General features: G+C 42.3%; 1 protein-coding gene across 1 annotated transcript; it reads right to left on the reverse strand.

Moving 5' to 3' along the window:
* Positions 1 to 1,704: 1,704 nt before the first annotated feature.
* On the reverse strand, positions 1,705 to 24,425 carry ATP6V1C2 (ATPase H+ transporting V1 subunit C2). The gene is made up of 12 exons (XM_056856554.1): positions 24,293 to 24,425; positions 22,289 to 22,356; positions 18,736 to 18,821; positions 11,865 to 11,959; positions 11,129 to 11,220; positions 10,439 to 10,537; positions 9,607 to 9,675; positions 8,671 to 8,763; positions 7,297 to 7,390; positions 4,230 to 4,327; positions 3,602 to 3,731; positions 1,705 to 1,800 (listed from the first exon to the last, which is right to left on the reverse strand). The coding sequence occupies exons 1-12, from the start codon at positions 24,419 to 24,421 to the stop codon at positions 1,705 to 1,707; spliced, it is 1,149 nt and encodes a 382-aa protein (XP_056712532.1). The 5' UTR covers positions 24,422 to 24,425.
* Between the last annotated feature and the right edge of the window lie 90 nt (positions 24,426 to 24,515).

A 24,515-nucleotide genomic window follows, 5' to 3' on the forward strand; every position in this document is an offset into this window, starting at 1 on the left:
TTTTCCTCTAAAATACTAATAGTGAGGGGGGAACCATTTGAACAGATTTTGAAAGATTAAACCTCCTCTCCCTCCTTCTTGTTTCTTGCACAGCCATGAGCCTGGACAAATCTAGACGGATGATCTTCATCTCATGATCTTTGTCTTTTCTGTTTGAGCCCCAAGAATGGAGTCGTATTAGGGTGGACGTATTCCATGTCTTTTTAGGTGCCTTTGGGGTTTAGAGACACAATGTGCTGTTTGGTGATTGTGGAAGGACTGAGGCAAGTATTTCTGAGTCTTCTCAGAGCAATGCACTATGACCCTTCCAGTCAGAAGTTGCAGTCTACTATTGTGACCCTGCAAATGGAGGATTTGGGGTCTGGCTGAAGTTTTTTCCACATAAAACGTGAACACCATGATTTTAGCTGTTCAGGGTTTCCTGGCTTTCTTCAGCCAGGACATGTGACAACAACCTGGAGTCAGTATTAAAATTATGCTACCCTTTTTCAAACTACCCTTTGAGGAACATTTTTAGAAAGTAGTTAAGAATATGATATCTCTTCTATTATGTACTGATGAAGTTAGTGCATTTTCCCCTAAAGTGAAGTGGCAGCCGGTTTGGTACACTGCAAATTCATTAAGTCTTTTTTCAGTGAGTATTAATCTTGTGAGTTAAATACAAGGACACTTGTACTGTACCGGCCTTTGCCTTGCAAATGGCAACAGATTGCCAAACTAGTCACGGTGGCTTAAAATTTCTTTAAGTTGTGTAGGAACTTTGTCGTTAGCTGTTTCATCGGATAGAATCCCCTTACTGATGGAGGGAATGAGCAGTTTTATTTGCATAAGTTCTCTTCCAAATTTTGCGCTGGATTCGTTTTTCAGAGATGACACTAAATGTAACACTGTATTGGGGAAATGGATGTCCTGTGTTTCTTTAACTATTAAGTGGCAGCCATGTCCTATGCAGAACAAGACTTGAAGCTGTGGAATGGGTTATTAAGCCATACCCAACTCTTTTTTTGGTGATCGCACCATCACGCTCCCAGCACAGGGGGTGAGGCATAAAACACTAAATAGACTTATGTAGCAAATGGGGGTGTGTGCAGTTGAGACCCTGAAAATGGTGTGTGGGGAATATGGCTTGTTTACTTGTAGGTTGTGTGGGGTTTTAAGTGAGAACCTTTCACAGATCTCCCATTGTCACAATAGGGGCTAGCATTTCATAGATTCCCCCCACAAGAGAACTCTAAATTTGTATGTAACAATGCTTAGTGCAAAAGTATACAGTTTGTTGATTTAATCTGTACATCAGTCATAGATCCAGTGACTTAAAAGAGTAGTTTATCCTTTAACTACAAGACAGCATCTTATTTTATTTAAAATCATGGTCAAGAACTACTTATTTTTTGTAATTTACAAAAGACCAAAAAAATAAATAAATACAACTGTAATACTCCTGCCTTATGAAGCACATTTTCTAACGTTATCAGAAAAGGCTTTCTGAACCGTAACACTTAAAATGGAATAGGACAAGCCTGAGAACAATAATAAAAACTTGTGTCCAGTTATTTAGCATTTCTACAAAGACAGGGCTATGCCCCTGTCAAAACAGCCTCTTATATTAAAAAGACAGCTTTGAGCAGATATGAATACACATTAAATTTGTTGTTCTCTGATAACCCAGTATAAGTATATCCAGCTTTTTGGTTTGTCATGCTTCTAGCTACAGTCCAGAAGGCTGAGGTCTATCTTGAAATAGACATAAGGGTAATATTCTTGATTGCTTAGTTGTAAGCCAGGAATGTCCATCGAAGCCTGGAGGGGGGAACAAATTCAGGCACATAAGAAATTAACATTATCTATGAACTAAAACAAGATCACTTCAGCACCTGTTGGATGTAAGAAATCGACAAAAATTACAATTTTTGGTCTGACTAAGGATACCCTACTAAATATGGAGAAAAGGAAATCTATATTAACTATTATGAGATGCATAAAAGAATTAGACCACCATAGTTCCACAATACGTGCCCGGAGAGTATGTTGAACTCAATTCTTTGGCATTCCTCCCCCTTTGCTAACTCCACTATACTTTTACAACCTGACAGTCCGTTCCTTCTGAAGAGCCTTTATGCTCGCCCGATTAAATGCCGCACCCTCAGTAGTATTAAATGGAAGATATGGAAATCTACCATACTCTGAAAGACTTTGCTCATGCAATTCAAAGAAAATTGACACATTATCTCTCATAAGATAAATGGATCACCACCATATTGGCGAAAATTCATGCCCCATGATGAGAACCATTCCATGGGCAAGACTGCTAGAAAGGGAAGGATCAAGTGAAGGGTGGGCTCTCCTAAAAAAATAGCTCTTGCAAGCTCAAGCCCTCGGTATTCCAACAAGAAGGAAACATGGTATGGCACCCAAGAAGCCAATGTGGATGAACAGAGAACTCCGTGATGAGCTAAGGGAGAAAGAGGGCGTTGAGGGGGGACATGATGTTTAAGTTTTTGAAGGGCTGTCACTTAGAGGAGGGCAGGGAGCTGTGCCTGTTGGCAGTAGAGGATAGGACTCACAATAATGCCTTTAAATTATGGGCGGAAAGGTACCAGCTGAACATTGGTGGGGGAAATTTACAGTAAGAGTTTTTCAACAGTGGAATCAGCTACCTAGGGTGGTGGTGAGCTCCCCCTCACTGGCAGTATTTAAGCAGAGGCTGGACAATCACTTGTCAGGGATGCTCTAGGCTGATCCTGCATTAAGTAGGGGGTTGAACTAGATGGCCAAGAGTAAAGTAGGTAGTGAGTGGAAGTCTGGAACAGCAGTGTGAGAAAGATAAAGGAATGAATAGGAGGATGTTGCTCTACTGACCAGCATCTTAAAGTGGTGGCGATTACAGATCAGAGGTGCTCCTCTAAACCAGTGGTTCCCAAAGTGATGAGCTAAGGGAGAAAGAGGGCGTTGAGGGGGGACATGATTGTCCCTGGGGGGCAGTGGGATTACCAGAAGGGCACTAAGAGGCAAGGGGGCAGCAGGGGGGCGCTAGAGGTGAGCCCCTTCAACTGTTTTGTTCACTAATGTACAATAGATCAAGCTGTGGCACCATGCTGGCAAATTTGGTGGAAACTCAGAATTTTTTCCCAGATTTTGAAGTTCATCAGTTTTGTTGAATACATTTCAACTAAAGTTTTAATTTGGTTTTTAATAGATGTGCAAATAATTGTTACTGTTTTGAAATGTTATTGTTATTATCTTTAGTGCGTCATGCAAACCCATTTTGAATAATGCTTTTTTATAGGGTAGGGGGCACTGGGGTTGAGTTTATGGAACCAAGGGGGCGGTGGCCCAAAACGTTTGGGAACCACTGCTCTAAACCATCCAGACCACTTTCCGTTTGTTATTCTTCTGCCCAGCTACTTTTCCGCTGCTGTTTTTTTCATAGCTTACAAGGTGGGTGATGAGGGTTTTCAAGCTTAACAAGGATGTGCAGGGGCTGAGACTAGGAAATGCTCAGGTGGCTTTGGTTTTGTGAATTTGTATGGTTTAAATGGCAGCTGCAGTTGTAAGGTCCTGCATCATATATTGCATCCTTTGTGTAATAGACAATACTTACATCCATTATACTAGCTGCTGCTACTTCATCCAGATGTTTGAAGACTGCATTAAGGACATCTCGCAACCTCTTTGCAGATTTCTTACTGGGCTGCAGTAACATCGTTTGGAAATTCACTGGAAGTCCATACCTTTTAAAATAAAGTTATGGAGTAAGCTGTCAGTACTGAATTATATCCAGAACATGGAAAACTATTTCTTTATTTGGAAAATACATATGTTGCCCCTGTAATAATCTGTGCAAAGTGATTAACAATGAACTTTTAAATTTTTACCTTTTATACTAATAAGCAGATGCATAGAACAGTGCTGGAGTAATGAGCAAACATTGGAACAAAATGGTAGGATCAAACCTTGTATTGTTGAAGGATATTTTTATGGTCAAAATGCATTAGCCATTGCAGCTTCTCCCTTAACAACAACATATCTTGGTTATAGTGAGCTTGCTTCTCTGTATTAAGTTTGTAATGTTATCATAGCACCATGGACACAATTCAGCAAGCACATTAAAATCCTATTAATTTTGGAAGGGAGTTAAATGGGTGCTGAAATCCTTTTAAAATCAGAATTGCTTACCTTTGCATATCGTGCTCCGGGAAAAGTTATCCCTCATATTTTGACCTGCTTACCTGAGGACAGATTCTGTGAATACTCTGAGAGCCTTTATATGAATCCAAGCCACAAACGCTTCACTGAAGTTAACCTTCAACCAACGCAATAGTGGACCCTTTGGTAAGAAAGAAGTTACACTTCACTTGCATTTATTTTTGTTACTATTTTTATCTGTCTAAGGAACTCAGGGTGGTACATTCAGGACCCTTACTGTTTCAGACCTTTGGTCCATCTGGTCCAGCATCTTGTTTCCCACAGTAGCTAACCAGATGCCCTGACACCCCATAGAAAGCTAACCCATGCTGCTGCCCACCCCAGCAACTGGCACTTATATTGCTTCTGCACATGGAAGTCTCGTTCAGCTGTCACTGTATCTAATTTTAAAACTGCCCAAACACAAGGCGGATGACAAAAGCAGCATACGGGCATCGGGCATGAAGCGGGGGCAAGGGTTCTTCCTCCTGGTAAAACAGGAAAATTCGCAACTAGGGGATGTAGTGATAGCCACAGGCATAGACAACTTTAGAAGGGAAATAGTCCAATTCTCCAGGAATCAGTGGCTACTACTTATGGTGACTAAAGGGAACCTCCACATTCAAGAGTAGTAAACCTCTGAATACCAGTGCCAGGAGAAGAAGAGTTTGTTTTTATATGCCGACTTTCTCTACCACTTAAGGGAAACTCAAACCAACTTACAATCACCTTCCCTTCCTCACAACAGACACCCGGTGAGGCTGAGAGAGTGTGACTAGCCCAAGGTCACCCAGTTGGCTTCATGTGTGTAGGAGTGGGGAAACAAATCAAGTTCACCAGATTAGCCTCCACCGCTCATGTGGAGGAGTGGGGAATCAAACCCAGTTCTCCAGATCAGACTCTTAACCACCGCTCTTAACCACCACACTGGAGGCAACGTCAGGGGAAGGCCTTGGGCTTCTATGCCTGTTGTTGGCCTTCCAGAGTAACTGATTGGCCACTGTGTGAACAGGATGCTGGGCTAGATGGATCACTGGTCTGATCCAGAAGGGCTCTTCTTATGTTTTCGTGACACAGCAATCATAATTACACCAACTGTTGCTCTATGTAGGAGAAGACGATGCGATAAAATTTGCTGTTGGAGACTAAAGCTTTCCATACTATATACCATCACCGCCCGTATGTTCATACTAGCCAGTTTTAGTGCCAACAGGCCTAGCCAATTGGGGGTTCAATTTGAGGTGACAAGAAGGCCAAAAATTGGCTGTATTTTGCTGCCCTGGTGAGTGCCATTTGTATGCTTTATCAGGCACCAAAACGAGTTGGATAGTCTCTGAGCACACATGACACAATATCCTACCCCCATGCACTATTATAAAAGTTTACATATGTCTTTTAAGCTTAAGGGAGGAGCTGTGCCTTCTGTCGCCAATGATTTATTTGTTATATCCTGCCTTTCTGTGCAATGGAAGCCCATAGCACCTTACATTGTTGTCTATTTTCTCCTAACAACTCTGAGGTAAATTAGGCTAAGAGTTGGTGATTGGTCCAAGGTCACCCTGTGCATTTCCAGGGCAGAGTGGGGATCTGAACCTGGATCTCCCAGATCCTTGTCCAAACACTTACACCAGGCTGCCTTTCACTGCTAAGAGCCACTGGTCCACATGGCTAGGCAGAAATCAAGGCGCTGCAACTCAAGTCCATATTTGCAGGCACTGGTTTCTGGATCAGGCAATGTGTTGGACCCAGCAACAATTTCCAGTGACGGAGGGGATGTCTGACAGTGGAACACCATTTTCTCACCTACCCAGTCCTGCTTCAACCTGAAATGCTCCCTGAAATGCTACTCCAGGAGGCAGCAACAGCATGAGGGGAAAGTCAGAGGTCTTCAAAAGAAGTGGGAAATGGCAAAAATTGCACTCCTTTCCATTAGCGGAAATGGCAAAAATTGAACTCCTTTCCATTAGCGAAAATGTACTTCTAGATCCAACCTAGTAGGACCACTTAAAAAAGGTAAAGGTCTCCTGTGCAAGCACCGGGTCATTCCTGACCCATGGGGTGACGTCACATCCCAACGTTTCCTAGGCAGACTTTGTTTGCGGGGTGGTTTGCCAGTGCCTTCCCCAGTCATCTTCCCTTTACCCCCAGCAAGCTGGGTACTCATTTTAGCGACCTCAGAAGGCTGAGTCAACCTTGAGCCAGCTACCTGAAACCAACTTCCATTGGGATCAAACTCAGGTTGTGAGCAGAGCTTGGACTGCAGTACTGCAGCTTACCACTCTGTGCCACGGGGCTCCTAGGACCACTTTAAACACCCAGAAAATCCATTCTTGTCAGTTCAGCTTGGGTATAATTAATTTGCTAATACAAGAATGCAGTGAACAGTGTGGATGGATGAGACTACAGTGAGGTGAGTATGGTCAAAAGTATTGCACGAACTGTGCTGATCATGTGTTTTGTTCATCCAGAGCTGCTTTTGGCACTGGTAGAAGACCACATTCTTTTTTGGGGGAGGAGGCTGAGAAACCCAAATACCATTTTTTTCCAAATGGTTTATTCAAAGAGCATGCACCTCAGTGAATTTTGTATTTACTGCTTAATGCTGCTGATACCACATGATTCCAATTTTTATGGACCACTGGCTTCATCTTTAAAAAAAAAAGAAATTTAAAGAGCTAGGCAGCTAGAATTTAAGATAATGTCACATCAACTATCTGTCACATGCACTAGCTAATAGGTGCAAGATATTTAGTACTTGCAATATTTACAGTTGCAATCCATGCAACAATCGAGTACACCACAGATGCACTAGCAGAGGGAAATATAATAAAACATTTTGGGCTTTAAAACATTGCAGTCATAATGTTGAGAGAAATACGAAGCACTACTGTAAGGAAAGGCAACTGGGTGTAAACCGTACAATTACTGCACTAAAATACAATATTGGAAAGCACTTAGGGTATTAGAGTGTCTAGGCTATTGTAAGTTAATTAAGGGACTGTGTACTTCTCTTATGGAAAAATTCTCTATCCTACTTTCCAGCTAGGTGATATATGAAAACAGATCCCCAGCAAGCATTAGGCAAGGACAGTCAATTTGATATATACTCACATACTGTTGCTTCTTATCGGACGCTAACTTCATCATTTCTTCCCTTTCACATTTCAGTTCTTTCTCATCAAAATAAAATTCCCGCACTATGAACCTTAAAACAAATAAAGGATCGGCATTCAGCATCTGTGCCTTATTAAACCTTTACATTTACAATTATATTGTCTGTCTTGGAATTTTTAGCTGCGTAATAAGGGATGCTAATAGTGGCATAAAGTAGGGAAGGAATTAATGGCAATCCATGTCAGTACAGCGGCTCTTCCCAGTAAAGCCACACATTAAATCTCTGTAGGACCTTGTGTAGCATTTACATGCATTCCCAGAGTTCTGAAAGTCTGGGAGTTCAAAATGCTTTATCAAGAGTAGAGGAACCGCTCCCGCTGGGGTCAGTGGTAGAGTCCATGCAATGTTAAATGCATGTACTGTCTTTCCTCCAAGAAACTCAGAGTGGCATTAGATTGCAGTTAGGCTGAGAGACAGTACCCACACTCCCAACTAAAAGGAGCAGTGACTGTCCCAATGAAAGCAATAGGACTTATGCAAATTGCAATTTGTTCCACAGAATGGAGTTTAACTGGCCTGGGACCAATGTTGGTATTACCAGATTTACCCATACTAGACTTAGAGTCATGCATGATAAGGCATTTAGAGAACCTCAAAACCAATTTTACTATTCCAAAGTATTCAGCACTTTTGAGAGTGCTAAGAATTCTTAAGTAGCCTTAGCCCAACCCATCACAGAACTTTAATTTGTAGTGTTTCTTGACTAGAAGCCACAGTGTTGAAGCATATTCTTACATGATCTTAAATGTACTTTTCCCACATATGTGATCCAAATATAAGATCTAAACTGGCTCTGTTTGATTTATGGCTCTTTTTCTTTCTGCCTCACATTAGCAACATTTGCACTTATGCACAAATAATGCCTTGTGTGAAACTACTCTTAAATGGGTTCAAAACCAGTTTAAATTGGAAGTTTAGATGTGTAGAATTCAAGACCATTGATGAATCCTTGCATTATGTGTACACATGGCTTCTGTTCAACAAGGTAAGGAAGGAGGTCTTAAAGCAGGGGTGTCAATGGGTGTTATTTGGTGCAAGAACCGGATCTCATTAGACCAGCTCGAGAGTGGGGGTGGGGTCTGGTAAGGCCACAGCGGGCTCGCCAACCCAGATTGAGGGGGGGGAGTTTGCTGGCAAGGCTGCAACAGGTTTACCAGCCCAGATCAGGACTGGGAGGATGGGTGCCTCGTCTGGCTCACGGGCCAGATTAGAGCTCTCAAGGGGTCAGATTAGGCCCCCGGACCTTTTGTTTGACACCCCTGTCTTAAAGCATTCCTCCTCCCTTTAAGGCATACTACAAGTGAACCATACTTGTTTTCTCTTGCTTTGGCTTTGAAGTCCTCCATCACTTTTCGAAACAGAGTTACAGTGAACAGTCCTCCCTCTCCATCTTCAGCAATCATCCTGTAGGGGGAAAACACAAAACCCTGAGCGGAGTTGGAAGGTGCCTGACCGGCTTACCTCTTCTGGCATCTTTTATTTAGGGCATGCTACTGCGGTGGGTGCAGATATGTGCTCTATTATTACATGTGAGTTGGGGGATTTTTCCCCCAGCTGCTTTTTCCACTTTCCCCTGATTATTAGAAAAATGCTTCGGGATAGTTCAAAAGCAGGTTTAAATCTTCCAAAAATTAGCACTATTTATTTAATTTAAAAATTACATTGCAACCGTTGAAAGGCCATTTTTTACAGGTACCACCGCCCCTGACCTAGGGTTGCCAGCAGGCCTGGAGAAAAAAGTCCTCTCCCTTTAACAGGTTTAATGCAATGTTATTTTCCTCCAGCCCATGAAGTGTCAACTGCCTATTGCCGCCCATTCAGCCTCCATTAAAGGGACAGGACACTTTTCTCCAGGCCTACTGACCGCCCTACCCTGACCTTCTGTGCCGAAGGCCACCATGGTACAGGATGGAGTCAAAATGGGAAGGGGTTGTCTGCCGTGTTGTTACTTTTGTCAAATGCTTTGCATTTTGCACTTCATCTATTTTAATCTTACATCAAAGCTGTAATTGTCAGGTCAACCAGAGTCCAATCATTTCAAAGGCTGCAGGCAATACTCACAAAAGTGTTCATTCTAAATTACTACTAAATACATCCTCCTCATTGGCCAAGATGGGAAACTTCGGGTCATGCAGGATACTGAATTTCTCATTTACTCTATCTGCCTTAGGAAGGTAAATGGGAGCTAATTGATGGTAAATGATAAGAACGAGGCCGAAGATGGAATTCATCAGAACTCTCACTTACTTTGTAGAGCGAGGAACCACCATGTCAGAAAGTGATTCATATGTTTTTTGCCACTGTACAAAACTTGACCTGATGCAACAACAACAAAAAGGTAAGACTTAATAACATTTATATGTTCAGAAAAGGTCTTATTTCGTGATGATTCCTTTTTATTTCGTGACTGCTTCGGGGCTTTGCTTTGATTATGCATGCCTTTTCCGACTGTCAGAGGTCGCCTTGCTCTCTCTGCACATTTTGCCTGTGTTTTCTGGATGCTGAGCCATGCATAAAAGGCCAAAATCTAAATTTAAATGCCAGTTCTTATGCCTGGGGCCATTTCTTATTAAACATACACATATCAATTTTGGAAAGTGGCATTGCTGTGTGTATTGACTTCAAGTCTGAGCTATGTTTCAGGAAATCCATAATTTAGGCTGCAATCCTAAGAATCCTTTCCTGGGAGTGAGACACGCAGAATAAAATTAGACTGGCTGCTAAATGGTTTTGCTTAGAATTTTTCTGTTAAAACTTTGCCTCTTCCATAACCTTCCTATCAACGCCATTCTAAGTCAATGGTCGTAGAAGGGTATAACTCTGCTTAGGCTTGCACTATGAATGGCCAGTAAGGTCCCAAAGTCAAAGGATGATGGCTTATCTGCAGTATGTAATAGCCATGACCTTTCTTCCAGAGTTGTTGAGATTTATGTGAAGAACTTTGAATAAAGCAATACATCAATGGTGAGTATTATTATCAAACTGCCTTGAGTTCCTGTAAGGTAGAAAGGCGGCTGATAAATGTTTTAAATAAATAAATATTTTTAAATCCATCTTCACGAGGACCAATGTTTCTCACTTGGGAACTACAACAAGCAGAGTGATGAGATATTCAGAATTCAATACGAAGTCTTCTTTGTTCACTATGTCGGTTAAAGTACGCGTCAAGAGATTTCCCCTGAGAAAAGATAAAAACAAACTATTAGTAGAATAATTCCTAATCCAGTCAATACCTGGATGCTGTGTGGTTTTTGCAGCTCAATTACATGTCTGGGTATTTGAAAGGGGATCTGATCTAACTCTCCCACTGATTTTTTATATGAAATATATTAAGCCCCACTCTTCAAAAATTTCTGTATATCTATTTATTTACAGGTAAAGGTAGTCCCCTGTGCAAGCACTGGGTCATTACAGACCCATGGGGTGTCGTCACATTCTGACGTTTACTAGGCAGACTACGTTTTATGGGGTGGATTGCCAGTGCTTTCCCCAGTCATCTACACTTTACCCCCATGTTACCAGCCTTGGAAGGATGAAAGGCTACCTGAAACTGGCTTCTGTCAAGATCAAACTCAGGTTGTGAGCAGAGCTTTTGACTGCTGTACTGCTGTTTATCGCTCTGCATCTATTTATTTAGTTTTAGATTTATATTCTGCTTTTCTGTCATTAAGAGTCACTAATCAGGTCCCACTTACTTATTTGTAAAGCCATATTCCTGCAGCTATATATACTGTCATCATGCAGTATGGTAGCACTTATGTAAACTTACGCCGTTTTTCTTTCCAGATTCAGGAGGTTTCCCTTGATGTTGTTGTACACAGCTGCTCGGGTTTTCAAGTCTGTTTCTATTTGTGTAATTTGCTAAATATAAAAGGAGAAAATCCAGCTGAGAAATATAGACTTTGTTTACATATCTAGATGTTTTATATAATATCACAAATGCAAAATGATTTAATGAATGTAAATTTTACCACTAAGATACCAGTTAGACACTGATAGAACTGGTGAAACATGCTTTCCTTGAAATGCTATCGGGCCACAGATGACTGCTATGTTAGAAACGGAGACATTTGAGATTCAATCCTTTTTTCTGTTGGGTTTATTTTTCAGTATAACTGTATAAGAACACTGGTAGAGACCCAAAGATCTACTTTAGGCTCACCCCCAACACACACACACACACACACAGATGCTGCTGCAGTCATCTTGCTTGTGGGCTTCCTAGAAGCACCTGGTTGGCCACTGTGTGAACAGACTGCTGGACTTGATGGGCCTTGGGCTAATCCAGCATGGCTTTTTCTTATGTTTTTAGGGACAATCTGAACTGCAACCCCGTCAAGATGCTATTGCCTTTACAAAACACTGATAAAATCTGGTCATAGCTCTCTCATCTAGAGTAACCCACAAAACTCTCGCTGACTTTAATAAGAGCAGTATTGTGTCTCATTATTAACCTTGAGAACATGTTTTTTCAGGGTGTTTTCCCATGAGAAAGATTTTATTACCTTTGCTAATACTTCTGAAATGTTCTTCAGTGGCTGTTTTATGGGATACTTAGCCATGTCCCACTCAAACCTTGTGAGATAACTAAGTAGGTCAACTGAAAATATATGAATAAATCAATTAAAGAAGTATATCTATAAACAGTAACAGCTTCAATTAGTATTATTCTTCAATCAAGGTCCAATTCAATATAACAGCTTGCATCTAATGCCTGGCTTTTGGAATAAGTCCCATGCATGAATATAGATGAACAGAGTTTCCATTGGCAAAGGTTATTCCATCAACAGGATTGTTTGAATCCAGTTTCAACTCATCTGATCATTTTTGAGCAAGTTGTATAGATGATCCATTCAGACAAATCTCTGTATTAATCCACACAGATCTTCATAAAAGCCACATCCCATATATGTAAACCATCACATAAGATCTGACAGTATCTCAAGGCAGATACAGCTGAAGACAGTTGCCTAAGCATTGAAATCAATGTTGGCTTCAAACCTGAATGGCCAATCAAAAGGTACTGAGTATCTAATCCTTACCTAAGGTTTCAGTCATGATTAATTCAAATACAAAGGAGTTTTGCCACTGATTTCATCCTAAATCTGTGTTTGGACCCCTCAATTCAGAAAATGAGACATACCTGGGGATAAACTTGTTCTCAGAGAATAAAATATTATGAACCAAATTCAACATTTATTGGACTTATTAACTAAGGAAGCATTTAATGGTTTGGCCAAATCAGTAAAACAAACATTCTGCTCTGTTAGGCCCAGCATATCTAATGAGTTTTCTTGCTCAGTACTTGCTTACTGAACAGGATCCTCTGGGGATAGTCTACTGAGCCATAACACTGCAAGGTCTTTTAGAAAGACCTTTTCAGATGTATTACCTCAGTGCTGAAACTGTCTTCCCAAAGATGCCTGCTTAAGCCCAGAACCGCAGGTATCTCACAAGAGGGTAACATTTTTGTCTTGCTAGCTTTACTTTCAAGGGCCACTTACATCTTGTACAATTTCCGCACTTTCTGATTTTATGGATCACTGTCTTAGTGATAGTTTTTGTATATTATGGCTTATGTCAGCTTTTGTTCCCTTTTAGAATGAGAAAATCATATTGCACGTGTAACCATAGAGTGTCCAATGTAATGGGTATACATGTGTGTAAAAAAAGAAAGGAGACAATTCCTAGATAAGTCTTTGAGGGTTAGTGTAAGTACAAGGTGAGAGCCAGCATGGTGCAGTGGTTAAGGTATCAGACTAGGACCTGGGAAACCCAGGTTCAAATCCCCAATCGTGCCATGGAAGCTTGCTGGGTGACCTTGGGCTAGTCACATACTCTCAGCCCTGAGCATGGCTAGTATTTGTATGGGAGACCTCCAAAGAATACCAGGGTCATGATGTGAAGGCAGGCAATGGCAACTCACCTCTGAACGTCTCTTGCCTTAAAAACCGCACCAGGGGTCGGCATAAGTCAGATGTGACTTGACGGCAAAAAATAAATAGCTACTAGACCTGTAAGAGGCTGTCTTTTGATCATTCTTCCTCATTAAAGAAATGAGGTGTATAGGTCCTGCATTTGTGAAAAAGCTGTCTTTCCTGCAGATGAAGCATGCAGTTTCAGCAGCCTCTCCTTTCATCACATGAAACTTGTGCTCTTTTCAGTACCTGAATTTCCTTCTCTAGAGTTTCTGTAGTCCCAGCAAGAATCACTTTACAGTCTTGGGTTTCCTGGGCGTGGAAAGGCTAACATGCATAGAATGAACAAGAAGCAAAGAACACTGGAGCCAAAAGACTCCACCTTGATATGTTACATAAAATATGTATAAGATTGCTTACCTTTGCCAAAAGACAATAAACTAGCTTCATACCAAAACATATATAAAAAGAAGAGAAGTCGTGTTATGGGGCTGCATTTGCCAAATCTCCAGGGTCAAGCTTTCTGCACACAGCAGGGATCAGCTGTTGTCTATGTCATTATAAATCTTGCCCATGGAGCATTAAAAAAATAAACTTTTGCCCAAATGTGCAAGCAGCACTAAATAAATATAATGCCTGAAGGGGGTGCAGGTCAATACAGACAACAAAGGTTGTTTATGCATGGGTACTTTCATTCACGTTTGCCCCCGGTCTGAATAATCGGTTGTTCCTTGGAATTATGCATAGGTTTTCCGTCCATTAGAGATGACCTCATGGCCAGCCCTTGCAATGTCTTAGTCTTCCCATTCTTCTGTTAACCCGACTCTTCCCTGAGCAAAGCTTGGGTGAAATTTTCATGCATAAGGCAAAGTGTGGGGCACGCAAGCTTGGTTTAGCTCACAACCAATTACAAAGCAGCATTTAAAGAGGTGGGGATTCGAATACTTCCTGCTTCCTAGGAGCTTTTTCTGAGCAGAAGAAAAGTTTTTTGAAACCGAGCCTTGGATTTCTCCCCCCGCCCCTTCCTTTCAGATTGCTCCATTTTTATTTTGTTCTTAAAATGCTTTTTTATGTGGCAATCGTATTTTTTTGGGGGGGGGGAATTTTCTCACAGTAAGCACTACAAGTAAGCCAATTACAAAGCAGCATTTGAAGGAGCGGGGACTTGATTTGAGCTTGGAGACTGCATAGATTCCCAACCGGAAAGTGTGGATCCACCGAGCAACGAACCTCCGGTAAAACTCCCATGCATAAACGACCAAAGTCACAGGTGCATCCTTCTGTCAAAGGCACTGCAAAAGGCAGAGAGAAACCAGGTTTATCCTGCAGGATACAAAAAGAAGTACTACTGTGTGGCATGTACATCTGCAAGCACCCTGAGGAGAAAAAAATGAGGAAGGAGTGAGTATGTATTGTTCCCTCACCTCCTTGGACAAAGGATAGAATAACGGTGTATTAGAAAGTGAGTGTGTGTTCTATATACACGTTCCTCTTCATTAGGGTTGCCAGGTCCCTCTTCGCTACTGGCGGGAGGTTTTTGGGGCGGAGCCTGAGGAGGGTGGGGTTTGGGGGAGGGACTTCACTGCCATAGAGTCCAATTGCCAAAGCGGCCATTTCCTCCTGGCAAACTGATCCCTGTTGGCTGGAGATCAGTTGTAATAGCAGGAGATCTCCAGCTAGTACCTGGAGGTTGGCAACCCTACTCTTCATGCACAGAGCTGCTGCCTCCACTGAAATGAATAGGACAGTCCACCAGCAGAAGAACTTCATATGCTCATTAGAGTGTGCTGGGCCTCAACATGGGAGAAAACAGGTACATCTTGCTGAAGTGAGTGGCAAAACTCCAACTAATGTTAATGGTGATGGTTTGCACCAAATGTATATGAACCTTGTCAGTTCCTATGTAGACTTTATAGCCCCAAACTACATGTGACAATAAACATCAGCTGCTCTTCTAGTTCTTCCCTTCCCCTGTAACATCCAGTACGGCTCATCTCACATCACAATGTCACAGTGCTCCACATTTCTCCCACCCCCTGCCATAAGCAAACAATAACAGGAGCAGAGACACATAAAATGTTACAGCATCCCAACAGAAGGCAACTTCTGCTAGATGTTGCCAATGGGGTGGGTGGGGACTAGTCATACAGCTGCTATTTTTGATGGCAACTGAACATTTATCACCACATCTAGTTTGTGAAGGCCAGTCACTAAGTGGTTAATCTACTTGACTAAAAAAAAAAATTGTTAAGGCGAAACACTTTGGAAATTTTTTTTTAAAACCCATCATAAATTCACAGCAGTTAATCACAAGAGAAAACACACAGATGCATATAATAAGCTTTTACACAATCCAACAGTCCCCGTGTCCTTTTGTTATGCATGCAGAGTGGTTAAAAGACAAGCTGGAAAACTTGGGGGGGGGAGGGGAAAAGAATAACAAACCATGTCAAACCTGCCGTTATCTGAGTCATAGGGAGATGGTGATCGAGCTACGAGGTGGTTGTTACAGAAATCCGTCGTAACCTGATCACTGTATCCCTACAACCAGATGCAGACTCAAATCTAGCATCGAACACGTCAATGCATGCTTGCAAAACACAAATCACCCATGTTCCACATACTCTTTAGAAATTTCATTTTATTCTTCATTCCTGAAACACAGTAAGCGTGACTGATTATTAAGATATTAGGCTTAAATATAATCGTTATTACCTGTAAGGGACTTGTGACAAAGAACAGAATTCCACTTTGTTTCTTACTCTAGCCTATAAGCACGTGTGGCATTTCAATAAATAATTAAAAAGAAGCTTTCTCCCTTTTAGAGCACTGGAGAGGTGAGGGAATTAGCCGACGCAGGGCTCGAATCCATGTCCTCTGGATAAAGGACAGAGAAATCCATCTGTTCCAACAGCTCTTACCCCAGACTTCTGATTGGCTTGGAACTGTATATGAAGTCAGCCACAGTGAGGGACACTATCTTTTGGACGTTAGAACAGTTCCTCAGTGGAACAGCCTTCCTCGGGAGGTGGTGGTCTCTCCTCCTTTGGAGGTTTTTAAGCAGAGGCTAGATGGCCATTTGCCAGCAATGCTGATTCTGTGAACTTAGACAAATCATGAGAGGTAGGGCAGGAAGGGGTGCATCAGTGTTTGGCTCTTGTGGCTCTTTCTTACATGCCTAGGGCAGGGATCTCAAAACTGCGGCTCCAGAGCTGCATGCGGCTCTTTGGCCTGTTGAGTGTGGCTCTCCGAACTTGGTTCGGAGCCCCTGCTCTTGCGCCCGCTCACACCGGCAGCTGGGCTGCGGAGCCGGCACGCCTGAGAGAGAGAGAGAGCGGGAGAGCGGGCGCGCTGTCTCTCCCCACCCCCACCGTGGAGAATGGCCGGGTCCCCCTTTCCCTTGCCCTCAGTGTTTGGGAGGCTAAAGCCTCCCCTCCCCTCTAGCTGCGTGATTGCTGGGCGGGCGGCTCGGCAGTTCCTGCCCCCGCCCCCACCTGCCTATCAGCTGTTGGGCGGGGCGGGCTTCCTTTGGTAGACCTGGCCTCCGGCTGAGTCCCATTGGGAGGCCATGTCTACCCACTGGCTTTCTTGGCGGTAGACCTGGACTCCGAGGAGGGGAAAAAGTCCGCCTTCAGAGGCCAGGTCTACCAATTGGCTTCTATGGGCCTCCGGAGGCCAGGTCTACTGCCAAGAAAGCCAATGGGTAGACCTGGCCTCCCAATGGGACTCAGCCGGAGGCCAGGTCTACCAATAGGCTTTTATGGCGGTAGACCAGGCCTCCAGACGAGGACCCCGGATGGGGAGGGGGAAATGGCGGGGACTTATAATTTAATTTTTATCAATAAATAAGATCACTATTAAGTATGATATCAAGTTTTATTCAGTGTACCTATAGTTTAATTAAGACTTAAAACCTTAATTAAAGTTTATTAAGTTAATAAACAGTGTACCTACCTATATAGTTTAAGTTTAAGAAATTTGGCTATCAAAAGAAATCTCAATCGTTGTACTGTTGATATTTGGCTCTTTTGACTAATGAGTTTGCCGACCCCTGGCCTAGGGTAATGCTGATAGCTACTTTGGAGTGAGGAAGTGATTTTCCTCCAAACCAGACTGGCCAGGGATCCTGGAGGGTTCCCCCCCCCCGCATCTTCTGGGCATGGAATAGGGGTCACTGGGGGTGTAAGGGGGAGGTGGTTGTGAATTTCCTGCATTGTGCAGGGGGTTGGACTAGATGACCCTGGTGGTCCCTTCCAACTCTATGATTCTATGAAAGCAAATAGGCAACTAACAATAAACAGTATCTGAATATTAAACATAACACAGCAAAACAAAACACTAGATGGAACCTTAACTCTAGTTCTGCAATTCTGATTCAAAGAACGGTTTGGGCCAGCTCTACTGTGCTTTTAGCTTAGCCTGCAACTTGCCCTCTGCCATGCACCACTTTTCCAAATTCTGACTTCAGCTATGTGTTCCTACCAGTCACTGTTTCATTTATGCTACTAGTGCCAGGTGAATTACACTTGTGGGTCAGGCTCTTGATAAATAAGTACACTGCAGCACTGATACTGAAAATCATGCACTCCTTTTCAAAGGAAGGAGTTTCTTGATCTGGTTAAGGGGCTATTTGCATATGGAAGCAGCTTTCCAATGTGCACATCCCTAGATGAATGAAAAACCATACACACAATCTCCATGTGCCAGGTTCCTCTCCTTGATCCAACAACTGCACACTTTTAAAAAGCTGAAAACCTATTGCAAAGGAGGAGGTTCTGGATTCCGCATCTCCTCCCACTATCCTTCCCCCACTAAACAGATATATGGGATTATAGTTTTAGCCAATGAATCTGTTGTTTTGGCTGTACCTCACACATTCTGCTGGATCAGATCCCATTTTCTTTCTTTTAAAAAACTTTTTTTAATTAAATGGAAGATATACAAACCAACATTTCCTGTACCCAAACCAAAACATGGGATGCAATCTATATCCCATAAGTTTTGCATACTTCCACTGATTGCAGTGGCTCTATGTACAGGTTGAGTATCCCTTATCCGGACTGCTTGGGACCAGAAGTGGTCCGTATTTCTGATCTTTCTGTATTTTGGAATATTTTTGAATTTTTGGAAATACAGAATGAGATATCTTGGGGATGGGACCCAAGTCTAAACACAAAATTCGTTTGTTTTATATATGTTTAATATATACTTTATACACATATCCTGAATGTAATTTTAAACAATATTTTTAATAGTTTTGTGTACATTGAACCATCAATGGCACTTCTGAGTAATGTCTGCATGCCGGTGCAAAAGCTCTGGTTTTCAGATCAGTCTGGATATTGGGTGTCTGGATAAATATTTTGGCATAATTAATCCCATTTGTTTTCATTGGAATCTGGTGCTAATAATAACCAAGCACGACATTTTAAGAACACAATGATTTTATAGGACCTACCTCCACTCGCCAGCAAATTTTCCTGTACTTTGTCTTTTGAGTCTTCTAAAACGTCTCCGATATACTGAGCAATTTTCTTTATTACACTTAAGAGAAGTAAAGAAAGATTACTGATTGTTCAAATACAATAGTAAAATGCACACATTTATTTATTGATGTGATTTATAGTCCACCTTTCTCCCTGAGACTCAAGGCAGATTATACAGTGTAAGTCAACACAATCAATAGGGTGAGGCACCTAATAATGTAATAGGAATAAGATTAGACATATGTTAATGCAGAAAAGTCACATAATTAGAAAACAACGAAGCGATAATGCAAAGTAACTTTCGGTGTGACACTCCAAACTTTTTTATTTAAACCTTTTGTATCACAACTCAGACAACTCTCTACAAATTTGTCATCGTAATGCTTTTAAGGCCAGACCTTGAGGTGACTCCTGTAGGTCAAATGTTGTTCTAAATGGAGAATGACTGTGTGTGTGTGGCTTGCGTACTTAGTGCAATACTCCAATCGGGAAATTAATTTAGGATTGGGGTTTAAATAGTTTAACATAGCAGGGCTGATTCAAGGTATCTGGTCATCCCAAATGATGTATATCCATTGCCTCGTCCTGCACTGCCATTAACTGGGCCTCCCACAACTCTTCTGAATAAGGTTGCCAACACTGCCTTGGAAGACGCTGGCAGATTTAGCAGGTGGTGCCTGGGGAGGTCAAGTTTGGTGAGGATGTGACATCACTTCTGTGGGACACTCTAGGAATTTCCCCTAATCTCTATGATAAAGACTATTGAGACATGGGGAAATTCCTAGAGCAGCACTACGGAGGGCGTTCTTTCTCCTCAGTTTCTTGAGGGTGGGGAACTGGGCCCAAGGGAGGAGGTTTACCCACCAAGGGCGGGCAAATGGCAAGCCTACCTCTGAGGCTTAGCTTGGGCCCAGCTGGCAGCGGCACAATCTGGAAATAACACTTACTGCCCCATGAACCACTGATGGCTAGAAGTCAGGCAAGCTTTATGTTGCATCACTGTGCCACTTCAAGCAGTTGCCTGGATAGCTTGACCTGAGAACTGGCCCTCGTCTATAGTCCATAAGGTGTCTAGAATGGAGGAAGATAAACATGAAGGAGCCGCTGATAAAACTTTTTAAAGCCACAGCATTAAGAGATACCACCAAGAAAGGGCCTAAATCCTTAGCCCTAGTGACACTGGCCATTAAGAATAAATCTTGCTCTTATCAGCATAGCCTTATCCTTGGTTTATTTCAGTTTATTTTATTCACTTTAAATGTTTATATACCCACAGGTATATGTTTATATAAAAATGTTTATATACCCACAAGACTGGTTCTGTTGCTTGGTGGCTTAGTACATTAGGTAGAGGGTAGGGATATCCAGGTTCAAATGCCTCCTCAGCCACCTCAAGCCAGTCAATCTCTATCAGCCTAGCCTCCTTGAAGGTCCCCTCCCCCAGGATAAAATGGGAGGATCCAGATCTCCTTTAAGGAAAGGGCAGGATGGGAAATCGGTAGCCAAATAAATCATCTGGCAAATCCCAAATCCCAACTCATCTGGGTGCCCTTTTGATTTACAAATAAGGCTTAACTTGGCAGTGCTTCCAAAGCTATCTGTCTATCAAATTTTCTATCTTGCCCTTTCCCCAAGGAGCTCAGTGAAGCATACATGGCCCCCCTCCCCTTTTCATTTTATCCTCACATCAACCCTGACAGTTAAGTTACCCTGAGAGAGACAGAAAGTAACTGGCCCGAGGCTGCCTAGGGATCTTTGTGGCTAAGTGGGGAATTGGTCTTAGCCCAAGAAGAACATAAGAAAGGCCCTGCTGGATCAGACCAAGGCCCATCGAGTCCAGCAGTCTGTTCACACAGTGGACAACCAGGTGCCTCTAGGAAGCCCACAAACAAGAGGACTGCAGCAGCACCATCCTGCCTGTGTATCACAGCACCTAATATATTCAGCATGCCCCTCTGATCCTGGAGAGAAGAGTAATGCATCATGACTAGTATTCATTTTTACTAGTAGCCACGAATAGCCCTCTGCTCCATGAACATGTCCACTCCCCTCTTAAAGCCTTCCAAGTTGGCAGCCATCACCACATCCTGGGGCAGGGAGTTTCCACGATACTCTTATCAACTAACCCACACTGGCTGTAAGTATCCTGTAACCTTTCTCTTCAAGCTCCTTCTGTTCACCTTTGCAAGTAATTTTTAAATAGGAAAGGAAAGGAAGAGAAGGGAAAGACAGACAAACAGAAAGAAAGCTATTTGATAAGGGAATGAATCAAGAATGAAGAGGCAGGAAACATCAGAGTGCCAAATGCCTTATTGTGACATGGAAAAATACTCTCTCTCCCTGTGTAAATAAGTAATAAAAGTACATGGAAACAATAGACCCTGAAAACACTTGCCCCTGCTCTGCTGTCCTGGCCAGAAGCAGTGCTGACAGGTTTCTGCTGCCTAGCTAGGTTTACCAGGCTTCTCACATGTGTTTATCTAATAACAATTTCACCACCAGCAAGTTTTAGTGCAGCAGAAACATAAATGTCTACTTCCTTTGCCTAGCTTACCAGTTGCCTTCTAGGTGGGCGTTGGTAGCTGTCATATTAACCCTTGAAACCACAGGTTCCTTTCAAAAATCCACTGCTCCTCAGCAGTGTACAAAACATACTATTTAATGCCACCATTTGTTTGGCCTTGTGAGAACTAGAAAAATTGTGAACTCTGCTACGTCCCTAGTTCAGATCTCACCCTAGCGAAATACAGCCTGATCCTGCACATTTACTGAGAAACAAGTAAACACACACATATAATATATACACACACACACATATATATATACACATATATAATTTTTAAAAGCTTAGACCTGCAAATTTAAACAAATAAGAAGTTATTTGGCAAAAGATATGGTGGGTTTGTTATTTTTGTTTGTTTTTGATTAACTGGTATTTTCTCACATTTTTGGTACCTTATTTTGCTTTCATGTTTTAAATGTTTTATTCTGACTAAGGGCCTTCAAAGCTGGAAGCAGCCTGGGCTTCTCTAGACCTCTAAGAAGGCCAGACTGTCATTTGAAGCTATAAAAAGCCAGACTGCTTGAGCCCCCATCTCATTGATTTGTATAGTTGTGATGGCATACAGAATGGCTTGCACTGAGATAGCTTCAGTGGAATCTTCTGACTGGCAAGTTTGTCTTGGTCAACGGTTCATCAGCTGGAGTCCCATGAGTAGGAAAGATACCATATTCCACATTCTGTTCCACATTTAATCCTACTGTCTGCATTGATCTATGAGGATTCCAGAACTCTTGTTGGCTGGCAGTGCATTGAATTCAATGGATTTAGAAGGGAGCAGTTGTGGTCAGAATGGAAAATGCAGGTTTTAGACCATCTTTAGAATAGCCCTCCTTTAAGCAAAATAACATCAAACCTGCCAACTCTGGCTAAACAAGTCAGAATGAGATCAATGCAGGAACACTGTGTCCTATAAAAACAGCATCCAGTTGCTATCTGTATGTAGTAAATAAGGTCTATTTTACCTTTCAGCAAAGGTATCAAGTTTCCCCAACTCATCTGAGAGGCCAACAAGAGCATCCAGGGTTCCTACCTGCAGAAGGCAATGCAAAAGCATAAATAGACTACATGCATGCCATTGCCTATCAGATCTTTTTTTCTGAGCAATCTTTATTTGGCAAATATCTAAATTATCAAATTTGTACGCACATGTACGGTAAGCCTGGGAAACGTCTTCCTCAATGGAAACTGGCTGAGATGCCTCTTCGATGCTGGTAACTTATTCTGAGTAACACAAGACTGTCCCATGATAATATACCAATGCAGCCTTCTTCCTATTCTTGGTTCCTCTTACAGCTTTGTAACTCATAAATGTAAAAGACTGCAAATGCAATCCTGAACTGCTAAAGTAACTGCAGGCTTTGCTGCTCAACTTCAGTAGGGAGAAGACATTAATATTTCATCCTGAGAATTAATTACCTTCTCACTACCACCACCACCAATGGTGGAGTACCTGGGTCTCTGGAAAGCAGTGGGGCCAAATAAATTGCTCCTGTCCTTTCTTAAAAACCAGCTTCTCCTTTTGCATGAAGCAGCACCTGAATCACAGTCTCATGATTATGATATCATAGACTTTTGCCACATGACCACATGAACATACATTACACTGAATCAGACCCTTGGCCCATCAAGGTCAATGTTGTCTCCTCTGACTGCCGGAGGTTCTCCAGTGTCTCCAGCAATGGTCTTTCTCATCACCTACTGCCAGGTCCTTTTCACTCAAGGTGCCGGGGAATTGAACCTAGGACCTTCTGCATGCCAAGCAGATGTTCTACCACTGAGGCACAGCCCTTCCTCTAAATGTCTATGCCTTGTCTACTGCTATAATGCCACTGGTTCTGTAAGATGGACATCAGTGAAGGCTCATACAAAAAAGAACGTAGGGTTATTGACAGAAAAGCCTGAACAAGATCTATACAGCAAAGTCACAGCTCATGCTGAATAAGAGCTAGAATGTTCTCACAAAGAAAATGAACACATTTTCATCAATATCTTTTTAAAGCAGAGTGAAAAGCTCTGCTCAAAAGTTCACTAGAAGCTCAAACTCTGGTAAGCAGAGTTGTCATCTAACTAAAGTTTTGTTTACAGTCAAATCCTTCACATATTTATGCTAAATCCAAGGGACTTATTTCCAAGTGAGAGTTCAGGCTGCAATTTTATGACCACTTACTTGGGAGTAGATCCCACTGAATTCAATATGGCATATCTGTACAAAGCAGGGCTGGCTGGAGAGCTCAAAATTTTCTTTAATGATAAAAAGTAGCCAGTGGGTAAATAGATGGAAGTTGTGATGCTGCAGAAAGGAGGCTAACCCACTCACACGTTTCCCAACAAAATCAACCCTCCCCAAGTCTGCCATTAGCCTCCATGGCTGATGGAGGGGAGAACCCCTGGTTCAATGTTTTGAGAAGCACAGGCTGACTATGACTATTCAGTTCAACTGCAACAGATCCTCAGTGATTAAAGGATGAATGGAAATCCAGATAAAATTCATCTGTCTGCTGGCAGCTAGCCTATTAATTATGTAAAACTGAGTTATTGTTTCCATCCTTGATATAAAAACACATTAAAAAGAACAAGGACAAAATAAAGCTATTTGTCGACTGTATCTTCACTGACTTCTTATACAATTATTTTTGGATTTCTGCGCATCTCTATCTCATGAAGAAAGAAAGATGTTTCTGCTCCTTCCCTCCTCCTCCCATGTGGCTGATATCCTGACTTCTTGAACACATGAAGCTGCCTTATACTGAATCAGACCCTTGGTCCATCCAAGTCAGTATTGTCTACTCAGACTGGCAGCGGCTCTCCAGGGTCTCAGGCAGAGGTCTTTCACATCACGTACTTGCCTAATCCCTTTAACTGGAGATGTTGGGGATTGAACCTGGGACCTTCTGCATGCCAAGCAGATGCTCTACCACTGAGCCATGGCCCCTCCCCTTCCTTCTCCTTTTTCCTCAGTTCTTTACCTTGAGGTCAGGGATGATGAACTTGCTGTTGTTGGACAGGTTGGCTTTGTGAGTCACGGTGTTCATTCTTTCCCAGGCCATCAGGTTTGCTTTATCCCCTGGTGCTGAAATTAACCAGAATTCTGACATGGCGTAAGAACAGTCCTGTTCACTCCCAGTCACTGTGGCCAAAAAGAACACACGCACACAAAAAAACAAATCAGTTTAAAGGGCAATCTTCTCT

The sequence above is a fragment of the Euleptes europaea genome, chromosome 10 (genome assembly GCF_029931775.1).
Source record: "Euleptes europaea isolate rEulEur1 chromosome 10, rEulEur1.hap1, whole genome shotgun sequence".
Lineage (NCBI taxonomy): Eukaryota > Metazoa > Chordata > Lepidosauria > Squamata > Sphaerodactylidae > Euleptes > Euleptes europaea.

Excerpts from the sequence above, each read along its gene's own strand:
- ATP6V1C2 (XM_056856554.1), bottom strand. The coding sequence starts at position 24,421 with ATGTCAGAATTCTGGTTAATTTCAGCACCAGGGGATAAAGCAAACCTG. Across the intron at positions 11,221-11,864 it reads TTTCAGAAGTATTAGCAAAG|CAAATTACACAAATAGAAAC; the intron begins GTAATAAAATCT and ends TTTTATATTTAG. Across the intron at positions 4,328-7,296 it reads CCGATAAGAAGCAACAGTAT|GGTCCACTATTGCGTTGGTT; the intron begins GTGAGTATATAT and ends TTCTTACCAAAG.